Source organism: Oratosquilla oratoria, chromosome 9 (genome assembly GCF_046742065.1).
Source record: "Oratosquilla oratoria isolate Oo_2021 chromosome 9, ASM4674206v1, whole genome shotgun sequence".
NCBI classification, from domain to species: domain Eukaryota; kingdom Metazoa; phylum Arthropoda; class Malacostraca; order Stomatopoda; family Squillidae; genus Oratosquilla; species Oratosquilla oratoria.
Genome location: NC_134785.1, coordinates 55751422 through 55771907, shown reverse-complemented (window position 1 = coordinate 55771907; position 20486 = coordinate 55751422). Strand labels below are relative to the sequence as shown.

At 37.7% G+C, this 20486-nt stretch overlaps 1 protein-coding gene across 2 annotated transcripts in view; it reads right to left on the bottom strand.

Annotated features, from left to right (window-relative positions):
• The window catches only part of Naam (Nicotinamide amidase), a 72977-nt gene that overhangs the window by 2704 nt on the left and 49787 nt on the right, over positions 1–20486 (bottom strand). For both annotated transcript variants that reach the window (XM_076190512.1, XM_076190511.1), the window contains exons 7-8: positions 12191–12359; positions 576–718 (exon numbers count right to left, since the gene is read on the bottom strand). In XM_076190512.1, coding sequence (XP_076046627.1) covers positions 576–718; positions 12191–12359 — 312 coding nt within the window. The remainder of the gene's footprint in view (positions 1–575; positions 719–12190; positions 12360–20486) is intronic.

Below are 20486 nucleotides of genomic sequence, written 5' to 3'. Positions count from 1 at the left end.
CACACACACACACACACACACACACCAACTCTCTCCAAATTAACATACGAACAAAGATTGTCCAAGTTGGAATTACCAACTCTGGAACAAAGAAGAGAAAGAGGAGATCTGCTGACTATTAATAGAATCAGGAAAGGAATGGAAATCCTAGATAGGAATGATTTATCAAAATAGGACAATGGAAAAACAAGAGGACACGAAAAGAAACTCAAAAAGGATAACTATGGAAGAGATCTGAAAAAAAATAGCTTCCACATAGAGTAATTGATAATTTAGATAAAGAAACAGTGTGCGCAAACACTATTCAATATTCTAAGTAACAAATTGATGCTGAAAGATACACACACACACACACACACACACACACACACACACACACACATTTACACATGGGACAAGTTAGATGAGAAAGTGGTGTGTGCAAAAACAATACATGAATTGAAAAACAGTTTAGACAAAATAAGATATGAAGACGGGACACTACGAGCATAGCTCCCCTTCCCGTAAAACACAACTAGGTAAATACACATACACACACGCGCACATACACACTTACTCAAAGGGTCTACTGGTACCTGTGAGGACGGAATGACGAGGCAATGGTTGGTGGTCAACCTGCCCTTGGCGCTCTCAATCTCTTCCTCAGAGACCCCTCTGCAAGCGTCGTCGACCACAATGGTCCTGTAGCCTTCCTCGTTGGCATGCGAAGCTGTCGCAGCTGTTGAAGAAATGTCGTTAAGTCTGATGTATACGAGCCGCGCAGCCGCAGAGTTGTACTCATAATTACTTACCTCCTACTATTTCCCAGGACCTATTTCTCAATGTGTGAATGTAATATGCATGTGTATTAGTGCATTACGTTGTGAATGTACTAATTACGTCACCTATTGGAGTGAAAAATAGTCATGGCCTCTCTCAACGATCTTACCCAGTTGCATAGCTGATGTATTCATAATAATGCATGACTCAGTAGATGGCAACAACCGCCCGTTGTCATGGTCTGTCTTCAGAAAATGAATAGAAATTACGAGAATTTTGGAGCAGAACCACACATATCAGGTGCTCTCATTCTTATAAATATATACATCTTGCTCGCAATAGTAAAATATTCGACAAGGACTTCATTCAATCCCAAAAATGAATTCATACTTGGTGGTAGCAACGGAATCTCGCCTCTCCAGTTTCAAACATACATACATATACCAAGGCTTTTCCCCCCTTACAAGGGAGGTAGCCAAAAAGGGAAAGGCATAAAAACACTCCCACCCATTTCATCCCTACATACACTCCACACCCCTCCCACCCTCCCTCTCATCTGAGCGGTATTTGTTAATATCAATACGACCAAAGATATATGTCTAGCTTCTAGAGTGCTCTCTCATTTAGCAAAAGACAAAAGTACCAAGGAAGAATGATTAAGCCTTATAAAGAAATTATCATCTTTTTAATGATTAGCATTTCTTGACGTGAAAAATGACCAGCTCTATCGCAATAATTCATCGAAGCCAACTCTAGAAACGAAAATATATATATATATATATATAATAATAATATTAATAATAATAATGATAGTAATAATAATAATAGTAATAATAAAAAATAAAAGTAAACAAAACAAATAAACAAACAAAATGAATAATAGAACTAGTGGGGTGAGCAATAAAAATATTAAATATACACGCGCTCGCGCGCGCACACAAACACACACACATGCGACTCGATGGCGCAATGGTAGAATTCCCGGCCGCCACTACGGTAAGTATACATTTCTCTTGATGGCGCAATCGGTTAAGTCACTATCACTTGTCACGTGCTAGCGGATGTTCGAGTCTTTTACTAAATTAAATTTACTAAAGAAATTGAACAGAACAATAGTCTGCCCTTTTTGGATGTTATGATTTATAGGTTTGGAAATAAGTTTAAATTAGATGTTTACAGGAAACCTACCAATGTCCTTTCTTATATTCATTATTATTCTTATCACCACCTTAAGACTAAAGTGTCAGTATTCATTTCCATGATTCTAAGGGCCTTTAGAGTTTGTTGCCCAGAATTTCTAGATCAAGAAATTGAAACATTGGTAATAAATTGAAATATCCTAAACATTTAATTGACTTGGCTCAAAACACAACAAATAAATCTTTTTATGGTCTTACTCATAGACAACAATTCAGTTTTAAGAATATTCTAACTCTCCCTTTTCATCAGAATCTAGTTAGTTTAAGTCATACTTTTGATAAATTTGGTGTTCAAGTTGTCTTAATAAATAACAACACTGTTAAAAGCCGGTTGATTAAAAATTCACCTGCTTGTAGTGAAGGCTGTGTTTATAGTATCCCTTGCAAAAATTGTAACTAATTATATTGGACAAATAGGCAAGGATTTAAAGTTGAGAATAAACCAACATAAATGTAACATCAGAAAAGGGCAAGTTTCAAGTGGGTTGTTTTTACATTTAAGGGACTTTAATCATTGCACTGATGGGGATAACACAAAGAAAACTGTGTTATCCCAAAACTGTAAGGACATTAAGGAGAGAAATATCATAGAATCATGTTATATTAAAGCTTCATTTGAGAACAATATGAATATGAGTATGGGAATGTATAAATTAGACAACTTTATAACAAACAAAATTGACAGTAGCTGGGTCAAATGTCCGGCAGTGTTAAGCGAGTAAGGTCACAATGGACCTGTCCTAATTCCCCCTAATGTTTCTCATTTGTATAGATATTGTCACTGTTTCCTTATGTTGTACATTTGAAAATGTCTTAAATAGACGAAAACGTTCGATAACCTTTCATTTTATTTTCCAAGTGGTTTTATTTTATATAATATATATATATATATATATATATATATATATACATATATATATATATATATATATATATATATATATATATATATATATATATATATATATATATGTGTGTGTGTGTGTGTGTGTGTGTGTGTGTGTGTGTGTGTGTGATGTGTATCGTCTACCAGCGGAAATCTATTCAAAGATAAAACAGTTTTAAGTAGGGTTCCTATATGGCATGAAACCATACTGGTATTCAGCCTAGAGCTTCATCATGTAGAAGGGAAAGGAAATAAGTTATCTGATGCACTTAGTGGGAAATTTATTTCAACAATTTCTACAACGCCAAATGTTAATGTTATGTGAATAACAGAGGAAAGATGAACTTTGTAAAAATGTAATTTACTGTTTAGTCAGAAGGCCTCTTTACTCCCAAGAGTACTCATATTCCTTTCGAAGAACTATATTTAGAATATTTTCTGATGAAAAAAAAAAAAAAAAATCGTAGGATCACGACAGATTGTCATTCCATCCTTTTTAGTACCTAAGGTTCTGAGAATGCAACACGATAGTCTCATGGGCCGAATCATGGAAAAAGATATTATCAATTATTTATATCACTGTACTATTTGTGCTCAGATGAGACACAAGTGGTCAACCCCTCTACAATATTTTGATAACACATCAGAACATTGTCATACGCTAGCCTCACCATACCCCTAAAGATACCTTTAAATAGTAAAGTATATGAATACGTGTTGGTCGCTGTTGACTTCTGAAAATTTACCGTACTGGTTCCTATAAAAAATAAGACAGCCGAAGAAGTATCAAAAGTATTAATATATAATGTATTTTGTCAATGCATCATCCCAAAAAGTCCGATAATGTAACAGAATTCAGGGGATAAGGAAAGTATACATTCTTACTATCACAAACCACACTTAAGGAAGCGGTCTAGTAAAGAGAACTAACAAAAAGATTTTGAAAATTTTGCACACCTTGTCACAGCAACTACGAAACGGTTTAGTAGAGAACAAACAGACATTTTTTGGAAATCTTACGCCCTTTGTCACAGTAACTATATGGCACTTGGCCGGATTGATTACCCCCAAGTACAAATTCAGGTGAATGGATTAATCAACTTGACCACTGGTACTGATATGTAGTTACCATATGATGTTACAGAATGAAACAATCTAACTACAGAAATTTAAGTCATCTCAAAGAGAAATGAAAGAAAAATATCACTGGAAAGCAACTGAGAGGTACTTACATCAAGGGGATATTGTAATGAAGAGGCCACCTCATGGAGACAACAAGTTCAAAGCTAAATATATTGAACCATATTCGTATGTAATTATATCCACTTTATAGGACGGAGACCAAAGCTGCACCGTATAGTCAAGGATGGATCTTACTATCACAAGATAGGGTTTAGTAACTATATCTGAACTTTTGTTTGTAATCGTCCTAGCAATGAATCTTGATGTCATGCTAAGCCTATACCTAGCAGTAATGCACTGTTTCCTGTATATAAGGTTAGGACTCACTAACACTCGCAAGTCCTTTTCATATTCTGTTTTCTCTAAAACGGTAGTATCTAAGCTATTCCTGTTTTCTGGGTTATGTAAACCTATGTTTAGTACACTCCACTTTGAGATATTGAAGTACATTTGAAATACATATATCATTTATCATTTCACCGACCATGTAATAAATTTATTAAGATCCTCCTGCAGTATCTCATCATCTTTCCCCGACCTAATATGATGTCCTATTATAGTGTCATCCGCAAATTTACTAATCACACTATCAATCCCAATATCCAAGTCATTTATATATATAATGAACAGTAAGGGACCCAAAAACAGAGCCCTGGGGTACTCCACAAGTAACACTACCCCATTTGGATTTTGCACAGTTAATGGTGACCCACTGTTTTCACGTCTCTGACAAAACTCAACAGGATTGCCAGGAAGATGAAAAAACTTATGGAAATTTTATATCTCAGAACACACAAGGCAGGCACTACCCAGAATATAGCACAATCAAAATGTGACCTAGTCGACCTTGCAGGTATTCTGTAAAAAATGTTCTTTGGTTCTGCTACCTCACAAGATATTGAACCTTGATCAATTGAGTGAATTGGATTCAAAGATGTATAGCATGATAGGACATATTAATAACTTAAAGTTAGTGACGAAAGAACAGATAAATGTGACTTCTCTTATTTATTAGAATACAAAAAGTTTATTTCCTTAATTCCATATTTAGAGATCTCTTCCAAGACTTATTATACGTAGCATTAAACAAAATATCTTCAAGAATGATTCCGCCACACGTGTTAGTACAAGCTCTCTCCGAGACTGATCTCTTGATGGAGTTAGCACCAATATATTCGAGTGCGAAAATCTGATTCTATTGTTCCCTCTTAGAACTCTGTCTAACCTTATATAGTATATGTACACCCACCTCTGTAGTCTACAGAAATCTTTTCTTTATGGAAACTTGTACCTTTTCCATTGTTCACCAATCCTTCCTTAGTAACTTTCGATATAGAGAATTATGACATCAAAAACTTGGAGATGGATAGATACAGTACCCCCTAGCGCGCTGTCATTATGCAAATAATCCATAGATGGGCAATATATGAGAGCTTAAATATCAATTTTCTTCAGTCTTTTCTACCAAAATGGAAAGGAGGAAGTGGATTGATACAGCAGCAACTGTATTAGTTTTATGGTGCTCAGAGTTAGTTTTTCTTTTTCTTTTCTTCTTTAATTTTTCTTTTGTAAGTTTTTGGAAAAATAAGAAAAGGCAATATCATACCCACGGCAAGAAGATATGCCAAACGTGTAGGTGAATCAGGTCATCAATTATTTACATTATAATGGTTGTCATAAATTGCGTTATACCGGTAATTACGTCATAATTATAAACCAATCCCGTAAAAGTGCGTAAAAAAAGTAAACATTCATTCTGCAATAATACACCTTGGCGAGAAGACGTAGCAAACGTATGGGGGCTCCTGCAGGCTCTGGCAAAAACACATACCAAGGACACTATTTCCCATGGCAAGAATAGATGCCATACACTTATGATGTGAATGCATGCGTTGATGGAAATTTATTTTAGATCTAAGATCATAACTAGGTTTTGATGTTGGCACCCTCTATCATAATTACAGGGTACAATGATTATGAATGCAAAAGTTGCAATGCAAGAAAAATATTATAAAAGAGAAAAGTGAGAGAGGAACAGATATAAGTCTCATGGAAAGGAGACTCAGGATAAAGGAAATTGAGGAAAGAACAGATATGATTTTCATGGAGAAGAGATTCAGGATAAAGTAGATTGAAGAAAGAACAGATATAAGTCTCATAGAAAAGAGAATGAAGAAAAAAAAAGAGAAAAATAACAGGTACAAATTTCATGGAAAAAAAAACTCAAGATAAACAAAATAGAGAAAAACGACAAATGCAAGTCTCATAGAAAAGACCCATGAAACGTCACCAGTCATTATGAGTATAAATCATCAACTCCCACTAATTTCCTATTTATAATTCAGGAGCCGGACAAGAGCTTGCCCTCCGCCCACCTCCACCCCCTTCATGACCAGCGAGGACAGGAACTTCGCGACGGTTAAGCTCGGACCAGCTTAACCACCTCAACACCCCTTGCACCCACAACCTGGAACTTCCTATACGCTGAGCTCCTTGCTTGACCTCCTCAGCACTTCACCATCTTTCAACTCTACCCACCTCCTACCTCTTCCCGAGACACATCAAGTGTCAACCGAAAATTGCAATCCGAGCAATATTTACGGTCAACAATATCACCTACGAATCAACACCTTCAGTCCACCGTCAGTCTCCAGTTACCCACAGCGCTATCCAAACTTCCCAAGCAACACTACTCTTCAGCTATTGTCACGTAAAATACCCTGTTTTCCCAAAATATGTACACATGTAAACACATTCAATACAAATAGTATGTCACAAACAAACCAATAAGTGCATACAAATATTAAATAAACAATGCATTAAATATATCCCACATGACAAGACAAAAACTGATCACCAATTCTTCAAATCTACGCAGCATCCAACATGTAAAGTAAATGATATACAACAAAATCTCCAATCCACATAGATCTACCAAAAATGCCTATACGTATCAACCAACAACTAACACAAACACATACTACGAATAACAGATATATAATACCAAACAGCATGCAGGTATATCAAACCTCAGATATATAGAACTCAACAATTAAATAACAAACTTCTTCCAGTGCCTTTGACACACTATACTTACGAGATATTTTTTTAAATTCATTCTATATAAACATTAAAGACAATACACCTTTGAAATATAAGCTACATTATCACTTCTGCCATCAAGTGCTCAAATAATTAGCATATATATATATATATATATATGTATATATATACATATATATACATATATATATGTATATATATATATACATATATATACATATATATATATATATATATATATATAACAACTCAATATCACATTAACCTCAGACAAAATGTTCAACTTAAGATTTTCAGCACAACCCCTCGTAACGCATTCCACCCCGAGGAAATTTCACAGGCAGTCACCCAAAGCCAACACACAATGAAATAAGACAAACCAAAGAAAACACAACGACAAATCCCACAATGAACAAAACCATGCCATTACAATGAATTATTCCACCTACAGACGTAAAGACGTCATGCGTTTCGATAGGTTACAAGGAACTCGCGATCACTTACCAAAACTCTTCCCCAATATATAAGAATCTTCTCAACATACAAAATATTATCACCTTACCTACTCAACTCTGAAACGATATAGCTCAGACAAACCCAACCAAAATACAAAAAATTTAAGAAAGACACATCCTCATAGCTTCCCACTCAAAGACGACCAATAATCATTTCATACCATAATCTAAACCCGTACATGTAATATATACCTCCATCTCAAACTTACATCGTTTTTTTAAATAAAAGGTTAACTATAAACAACAAAACCCACATATTTCCATAATCCGGGTATAACTGTCGGAATTATTTGATTGACATCGTCGTCATTGGCGATTCTATTCAGTTATGTACAAGAGTGATGATAGGAACAGCAACATCATTTACAAAAATTATGATTTCCAACAAAAATGTAGCCAATAATCATTCACATACCTCGACGAAACAAATATTAGCAACATTTAACTCATAACATAATGGAACAAAATGAATAGATAAAACAACAGTCCAATCAACTTTATGCAATTTCCCACAGAAACATCAGAAAACTAGGTCAGTCCATTAGAAATATCGCAAATTTCTATACTTTAGTCTTACCTGAAAACTGATATCACCATGTCCATTGTAATATATATATATATATATATATATATATATATATATATATATATATATATATATATACACACATATATATATACATATATATATGTATATATACATACATATATATATACATACATATATATATACATATATATATATATATATATATATATATATATATATATATATATATATATATATATATATATGTGTGTGTGTGTGTGTGTGTGTGTGTGTGTGTTTACCAAAATGAACTATAACTTATTATTATATTTAACCTTACACATACTAACACATTCTTGTTAAAGTTCACAAACTGATATTTTTAGGATGTCATGTCTTCAGTAAAGCTATGCCTCTAGTGAAAGTGTACCCATGAACAAATACAAACGGAAACTACATATCTCATAGAAAAGAGATCCCCGAACTAAAGTGACAAACATATTTTTTATTGAACAGAGAAAGAATATAATTAGAGCAAAGTTAAAACAACAATCATTCTCATTCGAAAGAGAATGTACGCACAAGTGAAATATCAAAATACAATTACCTAGCTTTATTGAACACATCCAAGATATGATGATATACGTAAACCCTCATTTTTACTCATTCAAATCAACAGTGAATTTTACAAGTCAATGCCTTCCACTGCCAACTTGACAAATTATCATATCTTTATTCCTTTTTGCAATTTTGTATGTCAAACTCCACTGTCACGACCTTAACCCAGGGTACGCGGACGTAACTTTAAAAGGCAATGTAACCCTCACTAACCATCACCAACCATGCACGTGATCCACATACATGCGAGATGGTACTCATCTTTGGCAAGACCCCTAACCTTGCAGATCTCACCAATTTCCCAATCTCAAAACAGTTTGACTCAAAAATGCAATGTAAAACAAATCAGAACTCCTCCGTAGTGTCACCAACACGAGATGCCCACCAACCATGTAACCAACCCCTATATAAAAGAACTAACACCCATATCTATTTTTGATGAGTAACACGTCTCAAATACGGCAACCCACAAAACCTTACCCCTCGACTTTATCAACGAACGGCTGTGCCGTTGGAGATAGGACTGCCGAGGTCACCGACCCGGCATAGGGCTGTCCAGGCCACGGACCTAACTATAGGACTGCCTAGGTCAAGTGCCAGACAGGGGGACTTCCGAGGTCAAGGCCCGACATAGGGCTTTCTAGGTCAACTACCTGACAGAAGGCCTGTCTAGGTGGGAAACCTTGTCTCACCTGACATCCCAAGCTGTAATACCCAGATCACATTCTTAATAAAACCAGAAAACACCATCAAGGTATTTCTCGCCCGCACTAAGTCCCTCACTTACGTAAAACCCCTATTACAGTTATCAGCATTTCTTATTAGTATGTCACCGCCATTGACGTCGCTCATGCCCGCCCCGTTTCCGACGTCGCCACCGCCCACGTCACCGCCGTCGATGTCACCGCCATTGACGTCGCTCACGGCCGCCCCGCTTCCGAAGTCTCCGCTGCCGATGTCATCGCTTCCGTCGTCGCTACCGCCGACGTCACCGCTTCCGATTTCGCCGCCGCCGACGTCACCGCCTATACCAGTGCCGCCTCCCACCCTCTCTCCCCCGCAACTCCGCCCCTCCGCCTTCAATGCCTTTGGGGACTCTGACGCCTCCTCACGCTTCGCAGGCGAGGGAAGATGATGTGGAGAACATGTACCCCACAAGCATACTTGTGCGGAAGGTGTAAGTTGATGCATGGTAGAGTTGTGTGGTAGTTGATCTGACTTAATGATCGGTAAGGCCAGGAAGAGTCACCGTAATTAGGTCGCGTCTGGTCAGGCGTCAAATCGGTCCCAGTATATATACCGCCTGCCCCGAGCGGGCAGGCTATTCAGATTTGGACAATTCAGTCAGTCAGTCTGACCTCTGTACTGTAGCGCGTCACTAGGCCTTCTCGGTCGGTCCCCCACTTAGGCCGACGCACACGTATCTACTAGAATAAACTACACAAGCCAAAGCGCGCATCACTCTCCCTATGTCACCATCGCCCAGTAACATACACCCCCGTATGTTACACATTCAAGCCTTCTATATAGATGGACATGGTCAGGTAGCCATAAGATACAGACACGTGTCTCTAACCTCCTTCCTTCGGTGTGACAGACTAAGGTCAGTTTGTTGACCTCGCCCCACTACACCCAAGGAACATGACCTACTTTTAGTGCACTGGCATAATTTACAGCCCTCTTATGTACCGATACTGACATAGTGAATAATACAAATTGAAACGAGGGTGCGGTTACCCACCAAGTACAGTGACCAAAAAGATGAAGAAAGTGACTTAGACAGTGTTTACCGCGGACTGCAACTCGATGGCATTAGCAGAGACGTGGTAGAGTGTCTCCGAAATGTGCAACATTATTTTGTATCTCTATATCAAATCTTCGCCATCTCACCATCGTAGGGCAATTCGCAGGGGTGGGGAGTAGCGTTGTTTTGTCGCACTGACCTGACTCCACCTTATATCAATGCTGACATTCCCAAACGGATTTATACATTGTGGGGAGTGTAAAATCTTCCGTTTCTACCCTTACCACACCACGTCTGTCATTGTGTGCCCATAACCTTCCACGTGCTCCAAATGTCCTTCAATCACATCATTGAGACTGCCGACACACAAGGAGTGGCATTTCCAACTGCAAAGCTCGCTGTATGCGGGGTTTCAATCGCATGAACATCAGCTAAACTTCACTCAAAGAACTAACAACCTTCGATCGCAGGAAACAAACTCTATGGAGTCCATGCACAATATGTAGTCAAATTAGACTATAGCTAAAAACAACAGAAATTGTATATTGTCAGTGCATTTTTGTATCGCTGTTAACTTAATAAACCGATTATTTTTATCATTATTCTCAATATAAGTACTAGTAGTATTACACACACACATATATACACACACTCACAATCTACCTCCTTTGCTTTCTACATCCCTTCCTCTCTCTCCTCCCCTCCCTTCTTTTCTAATTCTCCGCCCCTTATTTCCCCCATCCTTTCTTCCCTTTTCCTATCCCCCTTTCCCTCACTAATCTTCTCCCCTCTCTTCTTCCACCTTTTCCTCTTCCTCTCTTCCTCCCTATCTCACTGTATTGTTATCTCTCTCCCTTCCTCTCCCCCTCTCGTTTTCCCTTCCTCTCCCCATCTCTTCTTCCCTCCCTCCTTCCTTCTCTACCACTCTCCCTCTTTTCATTTCCCTCTCCCTTCCTCCCTTCTTTCTCTCTTCCCCTCCCCCTCTCTCTCTCCCTTCCTCCCTGTCTCTCTTTTTCTCTCATACGCCTCCTTGATACATTATGCCTCTACCTCCCTCTCCCTCCTTCACTTCCTCCCCTGCCCATTTCCCGAGATGATCATAATTCTCCCTCCACTCTTGCCTTCCTCCCCCTCTCCCACCATCCCTCTCCCTCCAACACGATGACATATTTTATAGATTTATTCTGGCTACGGCATCAGACGTTTTATTCAGCCGAAGTATGGGTCCGACATTATTCCTGAGCTGAACAAAGCCGACAGACATTGACAAGAATACAAAGTGTAAAGTATGTCAATGTGTTTAGGGAGTTCACTATTCCACCCAATACACTGTCCTTTTTAAGCTTCTTCCTCCTTCCTCCCTCCATGCTTCATCTCTCTTTTCTCATTTCTCTTTTCCTTCCGCAAGTCCTTTTCTCTTTAATTTTTCCTTACCTTTCTCTGCCTTCTCCCAATCCCTCACTCATTTCGTCATCCCCTCTTCACGTCCTCTATCCTCTTTCTAATTCATCTTCCCCTCTCCCTATCCCTTCCAACCTCTCCAACCTCTCTCATCCCCCTCCATTTCTCTCCTAATTTCTCCACTTTTTCTCTCCCTTCTCTCTCAACCTTTCATTTCCTCCTTGCCCCTCATCTTCTTCAACTTCCCTCTTTCTTCCCCTCTTCCCCTTCCTTCCTTCTCACCCCTCTACTTACCTACACATATGTCGTAGGCAATGCCGCAGATGATGACATCTGTGACGTTCTTCTTTTGGAGTTCCTCGTTCAGGATCGTGTGCGACTGTTTGTTGTTGTCCCAGAAGGCCGAGTATGAGTCCAGATCTGGGTCGGTGCCTTTGTACACCAGGATGCCCTCCGGAGCTACCTGGTAGATGGGGATGGGGAGGGAAAGGAGGAGGAAGGAATGGGAAAGAGGGAGAGAGGGGGAAGGAAGTGAGGGAGTAAGAAAGCGAGAGGGAAGAAGGAAAGAGAGGATGTTAGCTCTTCTTGTGGAATTCTTCTCTGCGCAGGGGATTTTCCCCCCGCCACAAATAAATTCTCATAAAATCTCCCACCGGCAACCAAAATGCACAAACCGTCAATCAATCAATCAATACATTGCCCCCTGATCTCTCTTGCAGAAGACCCCTGGCCTTCAGGAAACCGGCAACAGCCTCCAGGTGGGACCATCAATTACTTAGAAAAGAGATATTGTGTTGTTGTCTAGGGGTTGTTAGTGTGGGGCAAAGTAGTGGTGTGGCTTAAGTATGGTGGTTGGATCTGGATGAGTGTGAATCTATTGGCCGATTCTTTGTTGGTATAGTTCTTAATGTCGGATGGTGTCCCAGATCCCGGACGGTAGCGTGCTAATGTCATTCTTGTCAGGTGTGTGATTTTTTTTTTCATGTTGGTGGCGCTTGTGAAATGTGTGGAGGGTGTGTGTTGTTTAGGGTTCTGGCGTAGAATCGTGTTCCTGTCTTTTTCATGTGATACTCTGTGAACAATTTTAGTTTCTGTATGTAGGTGTATAGGTGTGGTTTTAGTGCACCCCATTATTATTATTCTCAGTGCTTCATTCTGCATTGTTGTAAATGGTTTGTGGTAGACTTATTGATTATTAGGAGCTAAACTGGGGAGAGATATTCTAGGGTGGTTCTTATGAACTGTTTATAAATGGTTATTAGTGTTAATTTTGTTGTTGAAATTCAGTGGCAGTGATACTTTTTATATGTTTGTTTTCTTGTTTACTTCTTGCTGGCAGGTCCTTGATATGTGGGCTGAATGTCACATGAGTATAAAATGTTAGACCCGGAATTTATGGATTCCTTTCCAATGGAAAGTTGGCCATTTAATTTTACAATTGGATTTTTTCATGGCTGTCTGTAGAAAGCAGTGTTACTACTGATTTCTGGGGTGGAAGTTCTATTCTGTTATTTCTTAACCATTGTTCCAATTTATTCAAATAGGTTGGGTGTTCTCTGCGGCTATTTTGTATTTACTGTGCTGGATTATCATTGTCAAGTCATCTGCACATGAGAGAACATTACGCTTGTTTGCGAAAACGTCGTCATAACTCAAAAAACTGAATTTTTGAGTTATCTATACAGACGTATTCATCTTCAAACACGGATTTTTTTGGTATCAGTGTCATATCTGTAGCTCAAAAATTGACCGCTAGGGAGTGCTAAATGTCCCAACGACATAACCTTACATGTTCCAACTTGTTCCAACAAATATTTTAGACTTAGTAAAGATTATGATTGTTTCAACTTCTATAAACTTTAGAGGCGTATTTGATGCTCCAAAAAATGTTCCACCTATGGTGTTTGAGGGATTTTTATAATATTGAGAGCGTTTTGAAACTTTAAAATGCCTCTCCTGAAAAATTCGATATTTTGAGTTATGACGACGTTTTCGCAAACAAGCGATTAGTGCTTAGTTCTGGTTCAGAAGTTGGTAGATCACTCATGAAAAGGTTGAATAGTAAGGATGAAAGTATTGCACTCCATTGTATAATACCTTTGTTCAGGTCACTCAACAATTCTTGCAAGTCTTTTGCCCCATCTCATATACAAAGAAATACAGAGAAAATCAAAATAGCACCAGACTTATTGTTCATTACGGGGCTGCTTGCGAGTTAGAAGGGGAGGTAAACAGTGGGAATGGTTAATAACAACTAAATTAATTCAAGTGTATGAGCCCACGATGCTGAGAAATAAGTTAGATTGGGGTAGGACTCCTTATATTTATCTAGGCGTTTTCTAAGTGTCAACTGAACTCGAGATTACAACATTATTAAGTAATTTCTTCTAAACATTTACAATGCAGTTAAAAAAATTGATGTTTTATCTCTTACAGACTATTTCGTATCTATCATTTCTTGTGATATTACTACAGCCCACAGTAAACTAATTATACATGTTCATAACGAAGCCATGGAAAAATGTAAAGATTTTGATTAAATCACCCCGCATTCTACGTTTGGATAAGATAAATTAAGTTTACTTAGATATTCCTTATAGGGTTTATTATGTAAATTTGTGATCCTACGTTGTACCATTTCTAATATGTCTATGTCTTTTATAAGATACGGGGATAAAACTGAACACAGCATTTGAGATGAGGTCTTATAAGTAAATTATATGGAGTAATCATTGCTTTTTCAGTTTTATGTTCAAATGTTCTTTTAATACATGCTACAATTTGTTGGGCAGTTTTTGCTGCTTTTGTACACTGGAGGGTCGGTTTTAGATCCTTAGATAATATTACTTTTTTTTTCCTTTACCTTATTTCTGAATCTGATTACCGTTCATGAAATAATATTACATTTGATTTATTTGCATATATGTAAAATTTGACATTCAGCTATGTTAAGTTCCATCTACAATTCATTACTTCACTCAGGTTAGGTGAAGTGACTCTTCTTCTACGGGTACCATACGACCTGTTATACCTTATACCATGCATTCCATACTTAGCAATATACGTTAACTCAGGCAAACATACCTACGCACATGCAGGCTTACATACAACTAGTACAACTACGTACTTGGCATCTCCGTCCCTATAAATAGCCTCCTTGATTACCATACCATTTACATTTACGTAACTTTGTATTTAAAACATTCACCTACCATTCACATACGTACACACGAGTACATATCATGATTAAATTGCATGTCGTTTTCTTGTTCACGGCTAGACGATCCTCCACCCTCTCTGACAGAGGTCAAGGAGGCTGTAAGTTGAAGGGTATAAAGGCAGCTCTCATCTGCAACATTACTGTTGATTTGTTGAAAGCTGGAGACGTGGCCATATCTGGCAGTCCGTTACTACTCTCTCTGGCTGCAAAAATGGTCTGGTCGTCCCTTTTTGTAAGGGGAAAGGGGACCTGCGGGACTGCAACAGCTACCGCGGTATTACACTGCTCAGCGTGACAGGTACGGTGCTTGCCCATCTATTGCTGACACGGGTTTGTTCACATCTAAATCTTCAGAGGCCTGGATATTCTGAGCTCACGCTAGGTAAGTCAACTACTGTTCGGATCCTGGCGCTTTGTATTCTTGTGGAGAGCCGACGTGAGTTTCAATAGGTTTCTTGCAGCTTATGTTGATCTCAAGAAGGCATTTGATTCTGTGCGTCGTAGAGTATTCTGGGATCTTCTGTGGATTCGTAGTATTCCTGTAAGGCTTATACTCTGGGACAGAGTGCTGTAAAGTGTTTTTAGCTTCTTTCCTGGTAATTCAGGAGTGATGCAAAGGTGTGTCCTCGCCTTAATAATTTTTAACACCTGCATGGACTGGATATTGGACAGAGTTGTCTATCAATGTCGTTGGGGAACATGTATTGGCAAAACGAAGGTCATTGATCTCGGGTTTAATTATGCTCTCCATTCTGCTGAGTCGTTGGAAGTCTTGGTTGCAGTTCGCTTGGACTTCAGGCGTCCTGGACCAAGATCAAGGGCCAGGAGTTTGGGAGCTAACTGGATGACACAGTTCAGTCTGTCCATTCATGTGGCGAGGATATTGAGGACTTGGAAAGCTTTATATACTTTGGTAGTGTAGTGCATAACAATGATGGGTCATGTCAGGAAATATTTGGAAAGATTTGCATTGCCCATGGTATTATGAACTCTCTCGTTATGCAGGAGGATTAAGATGAGAATTTTCAAGTTACTTGTGCTTCCTGTCTAGCTGTAAGGCTTTGAGATATGAGCATTGAATACTGATTTGAAGAGGCGTCTTGATATATTTGGTACTATTTGAAGAGGCGTCTTGATATTTTTGGCACTATTTGAAGAGGCGTCTTGATATCTTTGGTACTATTTGAAGAGGCGTCTTGATATCTTTGGTACTATTTGAAGAGGCGTCTTGATATTTTGGTACTATTTGAAGAGGCGTCTTGATATCTTCGGTACTATTTGAAGAGACGTCTTGATATCTTTGGTACTATTTGAAGAGGCGTCTTGATATCTTTGGTACTATTTGAAGAGGCGTCTTGATATCTTTGGTACTATTTGAAGAGGCGTCTTGATATATTTGGTACTAAGTGCCTTCGGAGAATCATGGAATATTGTTGGAATAACTTTGTATCAGACCAGAGACTATACTGTGAGATTCAGTCTGGGCCATTTTCCAGCAAAATTCGTGAAGGTCAACCCCGGCTAAATGGGCATGTGGCATGTTTCCCTGTTATTGATTTTACTCACAGGAATGTCTCTACAAGAAACTGCCATCGATGGAGGGGACGAAGGGGGTGACCACAGAATTCATGGCCGGGGCAAGCTATCGAACCTGTCGTGATTTGTTTGGATTGGGAAGTGTTGCATTATGGGAACTTACTCAGAGAGACCGTGGTGACTGGCGCTAGCGTGTGAATGAGCCAACGCGCCACCTAGCGTATGCACCCAATTGATGATGATTAGATAAATGACCTAAGTCAAACTGTAGTTGATCCCTATCCGACTGTACTAGCAATTTTTGTTGTCCGCAGATTTTGATATTTTACATACCAGACCACTATCCACATCATTAAAAAAAAAAAAAAAAAAAAAAAAAAAAAAAAAAAAAAAAAAAAAAAAAAAAAAAAAAAAAAAAAAAAAAAAAAAAAAAAAAAAAAAACGGATAGAATACCAGGGAGAACACCGCTCATAACGTCACACTAGTCGAACTAATTTACATTGATTACAACTTGTTGTTTTCTCTCTGTTAGCCAATCTTGACCAATTTATGAATATTACCTATGTTACCATGCCAGTGTAATCTACTGAGTAACCGATTATGCGGGACCGCATCAAATGCTTTTCGGAAATCCAAGTATACTATATCGACTGATTCTATGTTGTCATACATACTAAAAACTTTATGAAAGACGTCAAGGGCGTTCACAAATTTATCCTTTAGAACAGTTTCCTTAATTTTGCATACAACTTAGGACGATACTTACTGGGCGGATTTGTTACCTTTTTTATATATATATGGAAGTTACATTAGCTAATTTCCATTTTGGGGAAAATTTACCAGAAGTTAAGGATTTACTGAATAATATAGTTAATGATTTACAACTTTAATTTTCAGCTTCTTTTAGAATCCTTGGGGAAAATCTAATCTAGTCCTGGCGTTTTATTCATTTCTACTTTATCAATCTGATGTGCGATTTCAATTACAGTAACAGAAACTATAACTATTATTCTATCATTGCTACTGATATTCTGGGAGCTATTTTTGTCTTCATTTGTATAGACAGGTGCGAAAGAATTATTTAAATCACAGTCCATTTCTGTATCATCATTCGCGTATTTTAGGGAAAAAACTATAAAATTGTTGTTTTCAGTTTTGTATTTCTGGATCATTTGATGGTGTTTCAGTAGAAACTCTTCTAATCTAGTGTTTATGGCGTCATTCGTACCTACGTGGACAATGAAAAGTGTATTATGATCTGACCAGCAAATCTTAGGTGAATAAAACATTTGCCATTAATCTTCAAACCTTTCTCTTCTCAACACAACTTTTTGATAATCTCTTCCAGGCAAACGGTAAATAGTTTGGAGCAAATTGTATCGTCTTGCCGTATTCCTTTCTCGATTTTCATCTTTTCTATTTTTTTTTTCGGTTTGTTTTTGTCGAATCACAGCGGTACTTTTCACATAAATGTTTTCTGAATCCTTACAATATGTTCGTTTTATGAGTAAAATATCTGCCATTAATGTTTAAACATTTCTCTTTCTAACTCAATCTTCTAAAAATCTCTCCCAGGCACTCTGAAAATTGTATGGGTGAATTTGTATCGCCTTGTTGTACTCCTTTCTCGATTTTTATCTTTTCTGTATCTTTGTCTAGTCGAATTACAGCGGTACCTTTCGCATAAATCTCTTCTAGGATCCTTACGATGTGTTCGTTTGTACCCCGCAAGCATAGCGAGCTTAGTATAGCTATTTGTTTTACCAAGTCAAAGGCCTTTTCGTAATCTACAAAGGCTAAACAAAAAGGTATATTATATTATGTTGTTTTCTCGCTTAGTTGATTCATTGTCTGTAAATGGTCTAGTGTCGAATATCCGCTTCCAAAGTCTGCTCTTGGTTGGTTTCCATCTGAAACTTGACTTAGTTTATTTGTAAAGATCTTTGAGAATATTTTATATACATTTGATAACAAGTTAATCGTGCGCTGGTGACGTAATTAAAAGCATGCTGCTCTTACGCTCACTTAGTCGTAGGTTCGAATCACGCACTAATTTCTGTTTCCTGGTAGTGAGTGCTCTCTTTCCCGACAGCTCAAGCGCGTAGGGCAAAAGTGACGACCTCGGCAGCAGAAAATAAAACTAAGTCATTCTATGGTGATCATGTATCAGGTATGAGATATATTAGATAATGGATAAAGAAAAAAAAATAAACACGCGTTGGCAATCGGTGACTTCAATGCTAAAATGGGGAAAACATAGGGGTGAATCGTGCATCGGGAAGTATGGAGTAGGTGAGACAAAACGACAGAAGTGAGTTACTGGTCAATTTTACAAAGGTCTACATGGCAACATATGATAATCACTTTACTTCAAAACGTGTAGATGGTAAATTGATTTGGAGAAGTCCAAACGGAACAACAAATAGAAGAGCAGAGGTTATTATCAAACTCTATCCAGCGTTAGTTAGACCCATCCTTGACTATGCGGTACATTTTTGGTCTCCGTCTTATAGAATGGATATCAATTCACTAGAATCAATACAGAGGAAAATGAAAAAAATTATACATGGGCTTATAAATTTACCTTACGAAGAGAGGCTTACAGTGGTATTCTTAAAAAAAAAAAATCTTTCCTTATATAAATCTTGTATAGATCCCTGGAAGGGAAAGATTTATATAAGGAAAGATTTTCTTTAAGAATACCACTCATAAGATTTTTATGGTGCTATTCTTAAAAAAATTATTTCCTTAAATAAATCTTTCCCGTCCAAGGGTTTATATAAGAATTATATACGATTTTTTTTTTTTTTTTTTTTTTAATCCTACCGTTAGGCAACTTAACTTATACTTTCTGGAAAGACCCAGAGTGTGGGGTGATCTAATAGAGGTGTTCAAGTGGATCAAGGGCTTTAAAAAGGATGACGCAAATATTAAGACAATAGGGCAGGACTCGCAGTAATGGATTTAAATTGGACAAATTTAGATTTAAAAAGGAAATAGGAAAGAATTGGTTTACTAATAGGGTGGTCAACGAATGGAATAGACTTAGTAACCATGTAGTGAGTGCTGAAACTATCGGTTGTTTTAAGAAACGGTTAGACAACTTTATGGATGGGGATGACAGGTGGTAATGGACATGGAACTGCCTAGTGTAGGCCTTATGGTCTCTTGCAGTCTCCTTCACTCTTATATTCTTATGTTTGGTGTAATTATCAGTAATGATCTCAAATTATCTAGGTAGTGTATTTCAGCCTCAGAGAAAGCAAATAAGATTTTAGGACTGATTGCGCGATCTTTTGATTTTAGAAGTCCATCTATCCTTAAGCTATATAAATCGTTAGTTCTTCCACATTTGGAATATGTTGTATTCGCACGGTCACCGTGTCTCATTTAAGACATTGACATTAGAAAACGCACAACGGCGAGCCACAAAAATTATTCCAAATATCAGAAACAAATCATACTAAAATCGACTAAGACATATGAATATATTTTCTCTAAAACAAAGCTTAGACTTAGGGGTGATTTAATATAGTTTTTTAAGACTCTAAAGGGAAATGACAACATCAAAAGTAACGATAATTTCACAATGAATGCGAATCAGTCTGTCAGGAAGTAGATTTAATTTGGAAGTGGCTAGAAACAACTTCGCCAACCGTGTAGTAAATGAATGGAATAAACTTCCTGCAGAGGCAGTGCAATGTAGTACAGTTCGAAATTTTAAGATTTATTTAGATAAACACCTAAACTGTAATGCCTGCTATTTATTCTATTTTATTTTATTTATTCATTTATCATTATCATTGATACGTTTGTTTCTTATTCGTCATTAT